Source organism: Erythrolamprus reginae, chromosome 1 (genome assembly GCF_031021105.1).
Source record: "Erythrolamprus reginae isolate rEryReg1 chromosome 1, rEryReg1.hap1, whole genome shotgun sequence".
In the NCBI taxonomy this organism is placed as follows: Eukaryota; Metazoa; Chordata; class Lepidosauria; order Squamata; family Dipsadidae; genus Erythrolamprus; species Erythrolamprus reginae.
In genome coordinates this window covers 178,071,223-178,084,565 of record NC_091950.1, presented here as the reverse complement: position 1 = coordinate 178,084,565, position 13,343 = coordinate 178,071,223, and the positions used below count along the sequence as shown (strand labels likewise).

Genomic DNA, 13,343 nt, shown 5'->3' with positions numbered 1-13,343 from the left:
TCTACATTTAGGCAGGGGAAACAAAATGCACAGGTACAATATATGTGGGACCTTTGTTCAAAAGTAGTAACAGACGAATCTTGGGAGTCCTAGTGGATGAGGCAGCAGTGTGCAGCAGCTGCCAAAAAAACCCAACACAGTTCTAGGCTGCATTAACAGAGGGATAGAATCAAGATCACGTGAAGTGTTAATACCACTATATCATTCATTCATTCATTCATTCATTCAATTTCTATGCCATCCTTCTCCCTCCTGAGACTTGGGGCAGCTTACAACAAAGGTAAGGTAAGGCCACACTTGGAATACTGCATTCAGTTTTGGTCACCACAATGTAAGAAGGATACTGAGGCTCTAGAAAGATTGCAGAGAAGAGTCAACAAAGATGATTAGGGGACAAGAGGCTAAAACATGAAGAACAGTTGCAGGAACTGGGTATATCTAGTTTAATGAAAAGAAGGACTAGGGGAGACATGATAGCAGTGTTCCAATATCTCAGAGGTTGCTGCAAAGAAGAGTGCGTCAGGCTATGTTCCAAAGCACCTGAGGGTAGAAAAAGAAGCAATGGGTGGAAACGAATCAAGGAGAGAAGCAACTTAGAACTAAGGGGAAATTTCCTGACAGTTAGAACAATTGATCACTTAAAAGGGGGAAAAACATTGTACTCCTAATGCAGGAATGAGAGCAGATAACACAGTTCACGTTATCTGCTCTCATTCCTGCATTAGGAGTACAATGTTTTTTCCCCTTTTAAGTTTTGTCAATAAGGATTTAGCAACACGGAAATGCTCCACTACATCTGTTGGATCATATTGTGGAAGCTGAACTATCCAGGAAAAGGCAATGTAGTTGTGTAAATAGTTTATTCAGTCATATGCCATGAACAGATCAGAAAAGTAACATGAATTGGCTTTTATAAAACACCTATAATATTGCTAAGAAGCAGATCTATCTACTAGATAAAAGATCCAAGAGAACATGCCAATATTGCAGCCTATTTAGCCATATTGAAGTATTGCAGAGTGCTATGAAATCTCTTGCAGCTGTTTATGGGAACTTAAATAACATTTCTGAGCTGGATTTTACCCAAATCAAATATGTTTATCTTTCATAATGGAAAAGATATAATAATGGCATGTTCTCTTTTGCATGTCAAATATACATTGCTGGATTCTGTCAGCATGTTGGCAGTGGTTTAAAATAAATTTTCTGTAAAGAGATAAGCAAAGGTTAATGAAACAACTTTTGAGCCCCAGACTGTCCATTTAGTTAAATATCAAAACAAAACAAAACTATAAGTTAAGAACATTCAGATTGTATAGCACAGGTTGATGCGTTTTTAAACAATATTTACAGTATTACCCGAGACTAGAGTAGGAATTAAAGAGAAGTGTAAAAACCATAAAAAAGCACCAATTTTGTAGCAAAATATCTGTACATTTAAAAACATTATATAACTACACATTATCAAAGGAATATGGGACCTTGACCAGTGGTTCACAGAAGCACATTATATAAAAAAAGAAAAGAATTAAGTGGTTAAATACTATACAATAAATTTTACAATTAACATAACGATGCAGTGCTACCAGCAATGGAAAGAATGCAGGCGAGGTGATTCTCTTAACTTCCAGTTTTTTACTTCGGAGAGGAAAAAAATCAAGGGTCCTACCTTGAAGCAATATTGATAAATAAGCCGTTAAAGTTAGCTTAAAGTTTAACATGTGAGCATTCCAATCCAAAAAGAGGACATCTAAGCATTAATCATCTGAATTTTCCATGTGTACCTAGGAGAAGGCGTGACAAAAGGTGTAACTCCATCTGAGGATGGAGTTAAAAGAGGGATCAACCTAGAACCTCTATGTAGCCACAAATGAACTAAGTCCAACCTCTTTTGAATTCTGCTGACCCTTATCTAACTCCAAGCAGGTGCTAACTGTTAGTTAAGAATATTCCTGTGCATGGGCATGAGTAATAATAAATCAATTTAATTGCACCTGATCTTTTGTGCCTGACAGTATCCTGCTGCACTGCATTACATTCAACAGTTTGGGTAACCTGAATGTTAGCTGAAGGCAATCCAGTGCAGAAACATTGAAAATGGATTGACGTATAATATAAATGGAAGTGAACTACGCAATTTCCATTGTACGGAATCCCACAGCATTCCTGCAATGTTACTCTCCCCATTTTGAGAATTGAGCAGTTTGTGATCCTTATGAATTCTAATACTGATTATTGAGAAGTTAATACCTTAGTGCTAATTAATAAATAACATTGTTACCCCAGGGTTAGGGTTATGCTTGCCACTACTTAAAAAACGCAACACCTGTGTTTGCAGTATGCCCATCCTCTTAAGCTATATCACCTCGTTTTATTTACCTTTACCAACAACTGTGTGTACTGGGTTGAAGTTGAAAACAGGCAAGTGTGATAATCTATATGCCATATTATTCTCACATTGTATTTACAGCAGAAATCCCTCTAGCTAAACCAATTAGCTTTAAATCTTTGTCAACTGTATTCACATCTCCCTTAACATTAGCTTTATGGATATCTTCCCCCAGTCTTAAAGTGAACTAAATGTTCCTAAAGGGTCCAAGTTATTTTAATATCTTTTGCTCCTTTATATATGATAAAGTCCTTCTCCATGCATACATGTACACGTATGTGTGTGCATATATACACCCACGTGTATATAAACACACACATACACATCTATATAATGCTAGTAAGTGCAGCTGAAGCTCAAAGTTAACTCTTCAAAGTGTTCAGGAATGTACTGAAAATATTAAAAAAAAATCTACAGCAGCTCTTATCAGAATATTTCCTATTTACAACCTGTTATGAAATCAAAAAAGTCCGCCGAAGGCTATTTACTAAACTGTATGTAACAATAACAAAAAAAATACATTATGTATTTTACATTTTGGTTAAGAACACTGAAGAAATTTTATTGGTGTAAAAAGTTACCCAATCAAAAAAAAGAGTCCTATTGCTTTCAATAATTTGAGTAGGTCCTTGAAATTTAGGCACTTGGTAGCTACAGTTGTATGGCCAGCCCATTTTTTTTTTGCTTTACATTTTTTTATTTTTCATTCCTATGCGTTTTCAGTCCTTACTGAGCCCTTCAGAAGACTAGTTACAGGAATTCCAAACAAGGCCATAATTAAAATGGCAACATAAACAGAGTCCGCATGGTGAGGAAGCAATCAAGGGCACTTTCTACTAGTTTGCAGGCACGGTTTCGCCCCTCCGGCTCACATAGCCAGTTCAGCACCATTAACAGCACGTAGGTTCTGATCGTCAACACGCCGCCGGACGCTTCTCCTCACCGCATCGGCTCGTCGGTAGGGTTGGTTTCTAAGATCTGTGGGGGAAAACAGTGGAGGAGTCAGAAGGCGGCCAACCCCTGCTTTTGATCCAGAAAGAGAGGGTCCTGCTGGCAGCCCATCAAAGCAGCTTGAAGCCAAGGAGAAAAGGGACCACTTAGATTCACAGAGAACTGAGCAAAGAGAGCATAGAGGGGCGTATCTTCACTTACTGCTTTAAAAAGGCAAGAATTTATTTATTTATCTTTCCATGCTTCCTTCTTTCCCTCCCTTTCTCTTCCCTTCTTTCCATCTTTCCAGCCTATGATGGGGGACAGAAGCTTCCGATCCCTTGATGGCAGCTATTTATGAAGCAGCTGTGGGAGCTGTTCCTCCTACAGTCCTTGCCTCTCCTTCCTGAATATCTCCATAGGTTGAAGGCTTTCATCAGTTCTTTCCTTACAGAATGGTTCTTTCCTCTGGCAGAATGGTCTTTCACAGGCTCAGCCATGGGACGTCAAACCGAATCTTCACTAATGTTCTCCTTCAGGAAGAAGGAAGAAAAGAGAGACTCTTCCCACAATCCCAGAAGGGAGACAAGAAAGGAAAGATGCTAGTGGGGACAGCTCAGTGTTAACTTCCCCTGAAATCTGGGATTCTGCTGATTTCTTCAAAAATTCCTTTCCCCCATTTTTTATTTCTCAAGGGAGGGCGTCTCCCATGGTCTTCAGTCTAAAGCTCTCTGTCTCTCTCTCTCTCTCTCTGTCTCTCTCTCTCTCTCTCCCTCCCTCCCTCCCTCCCTCCATATATATATATATAAAAAACATGTGACATATATATATATATATGTTTTCGTAAATTTTCACGGGTATATGTATGTAGATTGTTCTGAGTTCGGGTTTTGCCCTGTGTAATGTTTTGCATGTCTATGCGACGTTTCGGCGTTGTCTAAATAAAAGAGATGATACCTCCCGCCTGCCAGAGATTTGGAAACCAGCCTTAAACAAAATAAACACTTCATAATAATCAGCATGTCAATCCTTCTAATAATTATGATTTTAGAATTTTATATTTGGAAATCAGCCTTAAACAAAACACTTCATAAAAATCTCCATGTCATTCCTTCTAATAACTATGATTACACCAACCAATCAGATCACTGAAACATAATCACCCAATCTATTTGCTACATTCAAAACAAATCTCCACCCCCACACTACATACTAGGAAGAAATGTCAGTTGCTAACATTCCATTTACAACAACACAAAGATTGGAACTTCAGCCTGAAGATGGTGAATGTGATTTCACCGAAACGTCGCATAGACATGCAAAATATTACACAGGGCAAAACCCGAACTCAGAACAATCTACATATATATATATATATATATATATATATATATATATATGTATATGTATATGTATATGTATATGTATATGTATATGTATATGTATATGTATATGTATATGTATATGTATATGTATATGTATATATATATATGTATGTCACATGTTTTTTTGCTGAATTTGAAAATTAAGATAGATATATATCACAGCAGAAATAAAAGTGACAAACAGGCACTACTCTTTCTCTATACCTAATCTCAAAGATCCTTTCATCCGTATGTCCTATCTTCCCAAGATATATCAAATTTCCCAGCTAAATTAGCTCAGCCTGCCCAAATTCTACCAGGCGAGCTGACAAAAGAAGCAAAGAAATAAAAAATAAAAACCAGGGCCTAGTAATTCTAGCTCTAGTAGCTGGTTAAAATGATGGCTTGCCATTTTCATTTCCTCCCTGTGCCCCAAGGGATCCACTAGCGAACCCTCTGCTGAAAAAGAAGATTATGAATTCAAGTGACTTGAATTCAAGTGACTTGCTCATACATCTTGTCTCAGTTTAAGGAAGAGGAGTGTGAACGCAGTAGAGGACGCCCAGGCCATGAGTTTAGGGTAAACCTGGAACATCAGGTTTATGCTTCTTCAGAGCTACAGAAGTCTTTGGAAACATTGAGTTTAAGTGGCGAAGAAAATGACAAGTAGATTCCAAGTAACTTTAGGAATATAACTTGGCAGTTTTAGTGGTAACCTACAACCTGCCACTGCCTTCTGCCAGAATGCCTTCTGAACTCTCAGTCTAGCCTATAACCATGTTCTTCCTGATGATCTTTCAGCTAAGAACTAACCAATCCAGGCCCTGCTTAATTTCTGGTGTCTGTAAGATATTATAACCTGCTAAAAAGTAAAACTTTAATAGGTAGAACTGTTCCTGTTCTTAACTAAGTAGGGCTGACTGGAGCTTTCTTTCTACTACACTTTCTGAATCAGGGTTCATCATCCTGACCTAATATGAATAGTAACCTCAAAACCAAGATCTTCTCAGACCATTCACAACTGAAGCAAACCAAGCAGGTAGTGAAAGATGGGGCACATCTACATGGGACTATCTTTGAAGAGTGTTCGGAAACTTCAGATCGTGCAGAATGCGGCCGCGAGAGCAATCATGGGCTTTCCTAGATATGCCCATGTCTCGTCAACACTCCACGGCCTGCACTGGTTGCCGATTAGTTTCCGGTCACAATTCAAAGTGTTGGTAATGACCTATAAAGCCCTATATGGCATCGGACCAGAATACCTAGGGGACCACCTTCTGCCACATGAATCCCAGCGGCCAATTAGGTCCCACAGAGTCGGCCTTCTCCAGGTCCCGTCGACTAAACAATGTCGTCTGGCGGAACCCAGGGGAAGAGCCTTCTCTGTGGCAGCCCTGGCCCTCTGGAATCAACTCCCCGCCGGAGATTCGAACTGCCCCCACCCTCCTCGCCTTCCGCAAGACTCTGAAGACCCATTTATGTCACCAGGCATGGGGAGACTAATGCGCTCCCCTCTGACTAGATTTGAGTATGGTATGATTGTGTAGTGTTGATTGTTTTTTAATGATGATGGGATTTTAATTTTGGTTTTTATTAGATTTGTACTATACTGTTATTATTATTGTTGTGAGCCGTCCCGAGTCCTCGGAAAAGGGCGGAATACAAATCTAATTAATTTTTTATTTTATTATTATTATTTTTGTTGTTGTTGTTTGTTGTTGTTTTCTTGTTGTTGTTGTTGTTATATTATTATTATTATTATTATTATTATTATTATTATTATTATCCCTCCTTTTATCTTCCATCAACAAGATTTCCTAAGATTTTTTTTCTACAAACATAAGAACTGTCTGCATGTATAAAAGCCTATTCTTTGGTATCTGCTCTGCTGGATTCTTAAGTCCAAGATGATGGAAAGGCATGCATTTTGGGACATTTTGAGTATGGGTGGGAAACATTGTTTCCTGCAGAACGTTGAAGTTAGTCTTTTTTCACTTGGTTGCCTTTCCTACGCTTCACTCTTAGAAATCTGCTTTCATTGTAACTGAACTTACAAACAGCAAGAAGGTCATAATGCCTCAGCTTTGGACAAGGGGATTCAGAAGGAGTGGCCAAGTTCTATGGGAGAGGCATTCAACTGGTGACAATCACAAAATCTCCCCAAAGTTCATGATAAATGGTTTATTGGTAGGAAACAGGTCCAGCCCATTTTACTTGCTGGCCCAAGTAGAGGAGGATCACAAATCTACGATAATTGATCAAAAATCAATGTCTGCAAGTGAATCTCTGTCCCTAAAATATTTCACATTTTTATTTATTACACAGTAGCATTCCCTCTGCCCTTGGTGGTCAGTCATGCTAAAAACAGCCACAACCTGATCTGCAAATATATTTTAAAGGGGCATGTGCTTCCCCCCCAGTCCACTTAATTCTTATCCCAGAAAAGATTTCATGAGTGCAACCTCTGCTGTATACACTGGGATTCCAGTAGGGAGGGGCGAGCATACAGTTCCTGCTCTCCCTTGTGCAGATCCCAATACCTTCTGGAATTCCCAAACACCCATAGAGCTTCAGATCAGATTATGGGGGTGGGGAGGAAGTTTACTTTGGAAGCACCCCACTCTGGTGGCATTCATGTGTCAACTATCCCCGTGGAGGTCCCCAAAGTGCTTTTTCAAGAGGCAACTGGACTTTCATGTTTTTCCTTGAAGATGTTTTGCTTCTAATCCAAGGACTTTCTTAAGCTCTGAAGAAGCATTTTGCCCAAGGAGAATTTTGTAATGCAAGAGTTCTGCTATTAAAAAAAGTGGCCCACCTCTTATAAGAGCAACTTAGCTGCTGGAGTTTGGGAGAAAGTTGGCTGCCTCCCTTTACGCCCCTCTTCCCTCCCTCTGCCCCTAATATAGGTCAAGAGACAAAGCAAAGGCAAAGCAAACCTCTCTTTTTGAAAGCAAGCAGAAAGGCGAAAGAGTACACCGATCACTGATCAGGGCTGCAAGTGAAGAAACCCCACATATGACACAGACAAATGGTAGAAGAGCTAAATGGTAGAACAGTCGCCCTGAATCCCATGGGATTGGGCGGCATATAAGTCAAATTAAATTAAATTAAATTAAATGGCCCAGCAATGCTCCTAGGCCTTAAGTGGACACAGCTCCTTTTTGTTCCTGGGATCTATCGTGCAGCAATTTTGTGTGGCATTCAGAGAGAGGAGGAAGCTAAATAAAAAGTGATGCTTGCCAGCTCTGTGTATCCTCCACCACCGGTGTGCTAGAAGAAATCCTTACCCTCGAATGAACATTTGGAAATTTAGTGATATTATTCTTCTTTAAGGCTAAACAAGAAGGGGAAAAAAAACACAGAATGAAGGTTAAGTTTAAAATGGGATGGAACATGAAGAGCAACTCAATTCAGTGCCCCAAAGCAAAGCAAAATAAAACAAAACGAAACAACACAAAAAACCCCACACCCTCCTTTAAAGGTCCAGCATGTTAACAAAACAAAACGAAGCAAGAATGAGCAAAGCCAAAAAAGTAAAGAAGATTAAACAGAGAAAAAAACAGGCCACCCTAACCATTAGCCAATTAAACTCCAAGCTGCTTTGAACATTGGCTCCAGAATGACCAGGCAACATTTTTCATTGGAAAGAGCAAGCAGGATTTACACTGATAATATCACTTTCTTTTATACCTTCTGCCTTTAAGTTAAGGGCAACAACATTAACGGATTCATTCAAACTCCACTTTATAAGAGTTTACATGAGAAAGATTTCAATGCCTCCAGTTCCATGGCAATCAGCTTGGGATATTTGTTACCCAGGGACAATTTTAGATCTGTTGTCACCAGCTTTGCTTTTTCAAGCAGAATGGTCTTTGACTTTCTTCTGAAAGAAACATTTAACTTTCGTGTAGACCAGGGTCCCCAATTTGGCAACTTTAAAGACTTGAGGACTTCAAGTCCACAAGTCCACAAGTCTTAAAGTTGCCAAGATATAGATTTTTTTCACTTCTCAGCTCAAAACTCAAAGCTGCTTGCCATTGGGGGATAACCTGGTTCCAGATTTTGATTTTAAATTTCTCCAATTATCAAATCCCAAACAGCTACTGTGTTTTCTTAAAGGTGGTATTCGTAGGCCTGCGAAGGTTCTCAATTACGTTGGCATGGAACTGAAACTAGCACAGCTAAGGATCTGACAGGATAAAAATGGAGGGAGGTAAAAGATTTTGACATGCAAACATCAACATGCAAGCAGTGAGTAGAATGGCAAATATGAAAAAATGATCACAAACCAAGCCCCTTCCCTCCCAAAATTTAACTTTTCTTTAGAAGTGCACAGCATTTGACTCCAAAGGGGGACTACAGCGATTCTGATCCAGGGTGGCACCTTGTGGTAACTAAACTGACTTTTCTTGAGCTCCCAAGAAAGCCATCAAGAGTTAGGAAAATACTGAGAAAAGGGTACTCGGTGAACAAGTCCTCAACTTCCTATTTTCCTGGCCCTTACAGCAGGTGCCATGTGAGCTCCAGAAAAGACAGAGATACATTGAGTGAACTCCTAATACACCTGATGCATCTCTGCCCACTTGAGATACAAATACTGCACACTTCTAACTTCTCACAGCTTATTTTCAGATAAAGACTTAATACCAAGACTTATGCATCAGTGATTAATCTGCTAAGATCAAAAAGAACCCAAAGTAGAATAGCATACAAAAAACCCAAATGGAATCGTCTGTCATGATTATCACTACCCCCCTCAACAGTTGCCTGTAAATTGAGTTGCGTGGCTGGAAGCACAGCTGTTGCTGGTCTTAGTGACCTTCGCTGGTTTCCCATATTGGCTGCTCTGTGGCAGTTATAACTAGGCCAGGAGCATCCAACCTTGGTGATTTTAAGACTTGTGGACTTCAAATTCCCAGAATTCCCCAACCAGCCGTGCTGGGGAATTCTGGGAGCTGAAGTCCACAAGTCTTAAAAAGTTGCCAACGTTGGACACCCCTAACCTAGATCCCTGAAAATGGATGGGGTGGAACAAGCTTTCACATGGTGGGTGGAAGGGAGCAAACCATTACTGGTAGACAGGAGCGTGCATGGAGATGATGGTCAAGGAGAGGATCATGTAAAACGTGATTCCACAGGGATGCCAGACGTCACAAACACCCCATTCAACAACCCCCTTGCCGTAAAGTGGAGAAATGTCAAAAACCTACAGCAACCTTTTATTTTTTTAAGAGGATCAGCTGTGAAAGAGGAATAGTTTAGTAATGGAATTCCTCTGTGAGAACAGGTTCGCAGAAAAACCGAGAGCCACGCTTGGCCGTTCGGGCAGTAAAGGGCACCGTCTTCAGCACTGCATGAAAATAACAGCCAGACAAGACAGAAGACAGTAAGAAGCAAAGATCTCTTGCATTAGTATATAGTTAGTGTTTTATTAAAGGCACCTTGAAGCAGATCGTCTCTCGATTAACCACAATAAGGGTCGGGTGGCTGGGTTACTGTCAGAATGCCTTTCCATCTTGGTGGCAGCCCTGGGATTTTTATATTTACTGCTTTGTCTCAGCACAACTTCCCTTTGCAGGTTCATGTTCCCTCTCGCTGCCCCCCATAAACTGGACAGAAGGAAGTGAATTCCCAGGGCACTTTTCACGTGTAAAGGCAGTTTGACTTTAAACACCCACTGCGAAGTTCTTGCCATTTTAGTGAAGCGGGTTTAGCCTCTGTATGCCTAGCTGTGTATAACTATTATCGTGTGGCTACAATAATAATAAATATTTCTTGGCCTTTTCTTTACTCATAAGCAAAGGGCCATATACAACATTCTGGAAAAGTGGCTGGATTACTGCCAAAGTAAAAAAAAGAAAAGAAAAAAAATGAAAGGTAAGCTTAAGATGTCCAACAGTTTCATCCATTCTGCTAGGACGGTAGAAAGCATGCAAATCAAACTGCAGCAAGTAATTCAGGAATCTTATGTTGCCTATCCAAGCTGTCTTTCTCTTATCTATTACAAATTAAATCCAGCCATTGTATCCCTATTGTGTTCAGTTATGAACTGCAAATAAGAGAGGGCATTAAAGTGTGTTGCAAGAAGAATACTCAATTCAAAAGTTTCGTGCAGTTCAGCATTTCACATGAAACCATGCCTTCCATTACTCCTTTGCAGATAGTTCTCACCAACTATCACATTTAAAAATTCTTCAAAGATTGTGGTTTTTTTTAAAAAAAAGCTGTGTGACCAATCCTTACATTTGTAATGACATGATTGTCATATCTGTGCTTTGCAACTGGCTTGTGACAAGCAGAGTTAACAGACAGGAGAGGGTGGAAGTAAAATCGTACATCATGGTCGATTTGATGTTTCACTTAGCAATAAAGTTGCCAGTTCTAATTGTAGTTGTTAAGTGAGAACTACCTGTAATGTTGTGACTATTAATGTTAGTAGCATTTTTACAGTAGTGTGACCTTTTGAGGACAAAGTTAAAACACTAACAGATTTGCAAACAAATGAAACTGATTCCAAGATTTTTCTAGCATGCTTCTGATGAACTAAAACATAAGCAAGACTGTTCGATCTATGGCTTTAGTTGTGACAATGTGAATAAATACAGAATGATGTATCAGTGAGATTGCTGCCACTAAACAGGCCTAAAAGCCAGATATTTGCTCAACTTAAATTAATGGTGCATCAATTAATGTTCCTGTTTGTTACTGTTTACAAAGCCCTAACCAAGCAATTAAAAGAGAACATTAGAAGTGCGTGTGTGTGTTTTTGAAACAGGCTCTTTGGAGTATGGAGTGAGGGTTTTTTACCTGTGATGATATCTTCAATAGCGCCATCTTTTCCTTCGTAAACATGTCTGTTGTCCTTGACTTGTCGCCGTCTTAACTCTGCAATTAGTTCTTGTTGCTGTCGTTTAGTTTTATGAGATGGAGACTGAAAGAGAGCAGCAGAGTTGCAAAGTTGAGTAACAATTAGCACGCAAAGAGACAGTATTTATTTATTTTATTATTTATTTATTTAATTTGACTTCTTTGCCGCCCAATCCTGAAGGACTCAGGGCGGCTCACAACAATATAAAATTACAATGACAATGACAATAATAAAAAGAAGTCAAGAAGAAACAAGCAATTACTAAAATCCTAATTCAAATTTTAAAAATGATTCAACAACATGTACTAATCATTCATACCAAATACATATGAACAAGCTAGTGGATTGATTTAGGGCCCCCAGGCCTGCCAGCATAGTCAAGTTGGGGCAGCAACAGAGAAGGCCCTCCCCCACGGTTCCGCCAACCTATATTGTTTAGCTGACGGGACCTGGAGGAGACCAACTCTATGTGCTCTAATTGGTCTCTGGGAGGTATGTGGCAGGAGACAGTCCCGTAAATCAGGGGTCTCCAACCTTGGCAACTTTACCACTTGCGGACTTCACCTCCCAGAATTCCTCAGCCAGGAAAAGTGAAGTCCACAAGTGCTAATGTTGCCTCCTGCCATAAATAATCTGGCCCTGAGTCATATAGGGCTTTATAGGTAATAACCAAATAATAATAGTAGTGCTCCTTCATCTACTAACAGAAACACAATTGGATTGGAAGGTAATACAGATAGCCCTTGACTTGTCACCACAATGGAACACAGAATGTCCGTTGCTAAGACAAGTGAAATGTGTCCCATTTTATGACCTTTCTTGCCCAGGTTAAGTGAATCACTGCAGTTGATTAAGTTAACAAAATGGTTCAGTGAAACCTGGCTTGCCCATTGACTTTGCTGGCCAGAAGTTTGCAAAAGGTGATCCCGTGATCCCAGGGCGCTGCAACCCGCCATAAATTCATGCCAGTTGCACAGCATCCAGTTTTTGATCAGATGACCAAAGGGATGCTGCCAACAGTCGTACTATAAAAAAATGGTCATCACTTTTTTCCAGTGCTGTTGTAACTTTGAATGGTCACTAAATGAACTCTTGCAAGTTGAGGGCTACCTTTATTGGAAGCTGTTCTACACCATAGCAGCTCATCTGAGCGAGCACTGATCCACCCCGGTAATAAGCTACTTTTATTTTTTTAATAAATAGAATTCTTTACTGGCAAAGTGTGATTGGACACACACATTGAAAGCTAAGAACAAACCATGGCTTTAGACCCAAGTACATCAGAGCTCCCAATTTGTACATCATAACAAACTATAGACAGACCTTGTATTTTTAAATAGTAAGAATAAGCTTCTAAAGAATAAAATGCTTCTACTACCAAGAAGAACCTAGCAGGAGCAATAAACAAGGTCCTTCTAAGATTATTACAGAACCTGGGGATTCCGGTTTATTGTAATGTGCAAATGTTCTCAGGGGTTGTGACTTGAACAATTTCATCAACAGTTGTCAAATGCTTGTTTGTTACCTTTTGGTCTTGCTGTTCCAACAATGCTTCCTGCTCTAGCAGTTTTTCCATTAATGCCTGTTGTTGCTTTTTTCTCAATTCATTCTCATCTTCTGCTTGCTGTTAATGTTAAGAAAAACATACATACACCAGTAAGAGCTACTGAAATTTCAAAGATACAAGGGACTGATTCATTAAGCAAAGACATATCTATTGCTACAAATTTAATTCAGGTCCAAGCCTATCCAATGAGACAGAACCCAATTTATAGTATTAGCTATAAACAGC

General features: G+C 39.6%; 1 protein-coding gene across 4 annotated transcripts in view; it reads right to left on the bottom strand.

The window, feature by feature from the left end:
- Positions 1 to 843: 843 nt before the first annotated feature.
- Positions 844 to 13,343, bottom strand: part of FMNL2 (formin like 2) — a 192,123-nt gene continuing 179,623 nt past the window's right edge. Inside the window, exons 24-27 of one of the 4 annotated variants that reach the window (XM_070731526.1) lie at positions 13,077 to 13,175; positions 11,491 to 11,614; positions 7,924 to 8,017; positions 844 to 3,367 (exon numbers count right to left, since the gene is read on the bottom strand). In XM_070731526.1, the coding sequence (XP_070587627.1) occupies position 3,367; positions 7,924 to 8,017; positions 11,491 to 11,614; positions 13,077 to 13,175 (318 nt within the window). In that variant the 3' untranslated portion in view covers positions 844 to 3,366. Of the gene's footprint in view, positions 3,368 to 7,923; positions 8,018 to 9,899; positions 10,034 to 11,490; positions 11,615 to 13,076; positions 13,176 to 13,343 lie in introns of all 4 variants that reach the window. The other 3 variants (XM_070731528.1, XM_070731527.1, XM_070731525.1) reach the window with 3 other exon arrangements.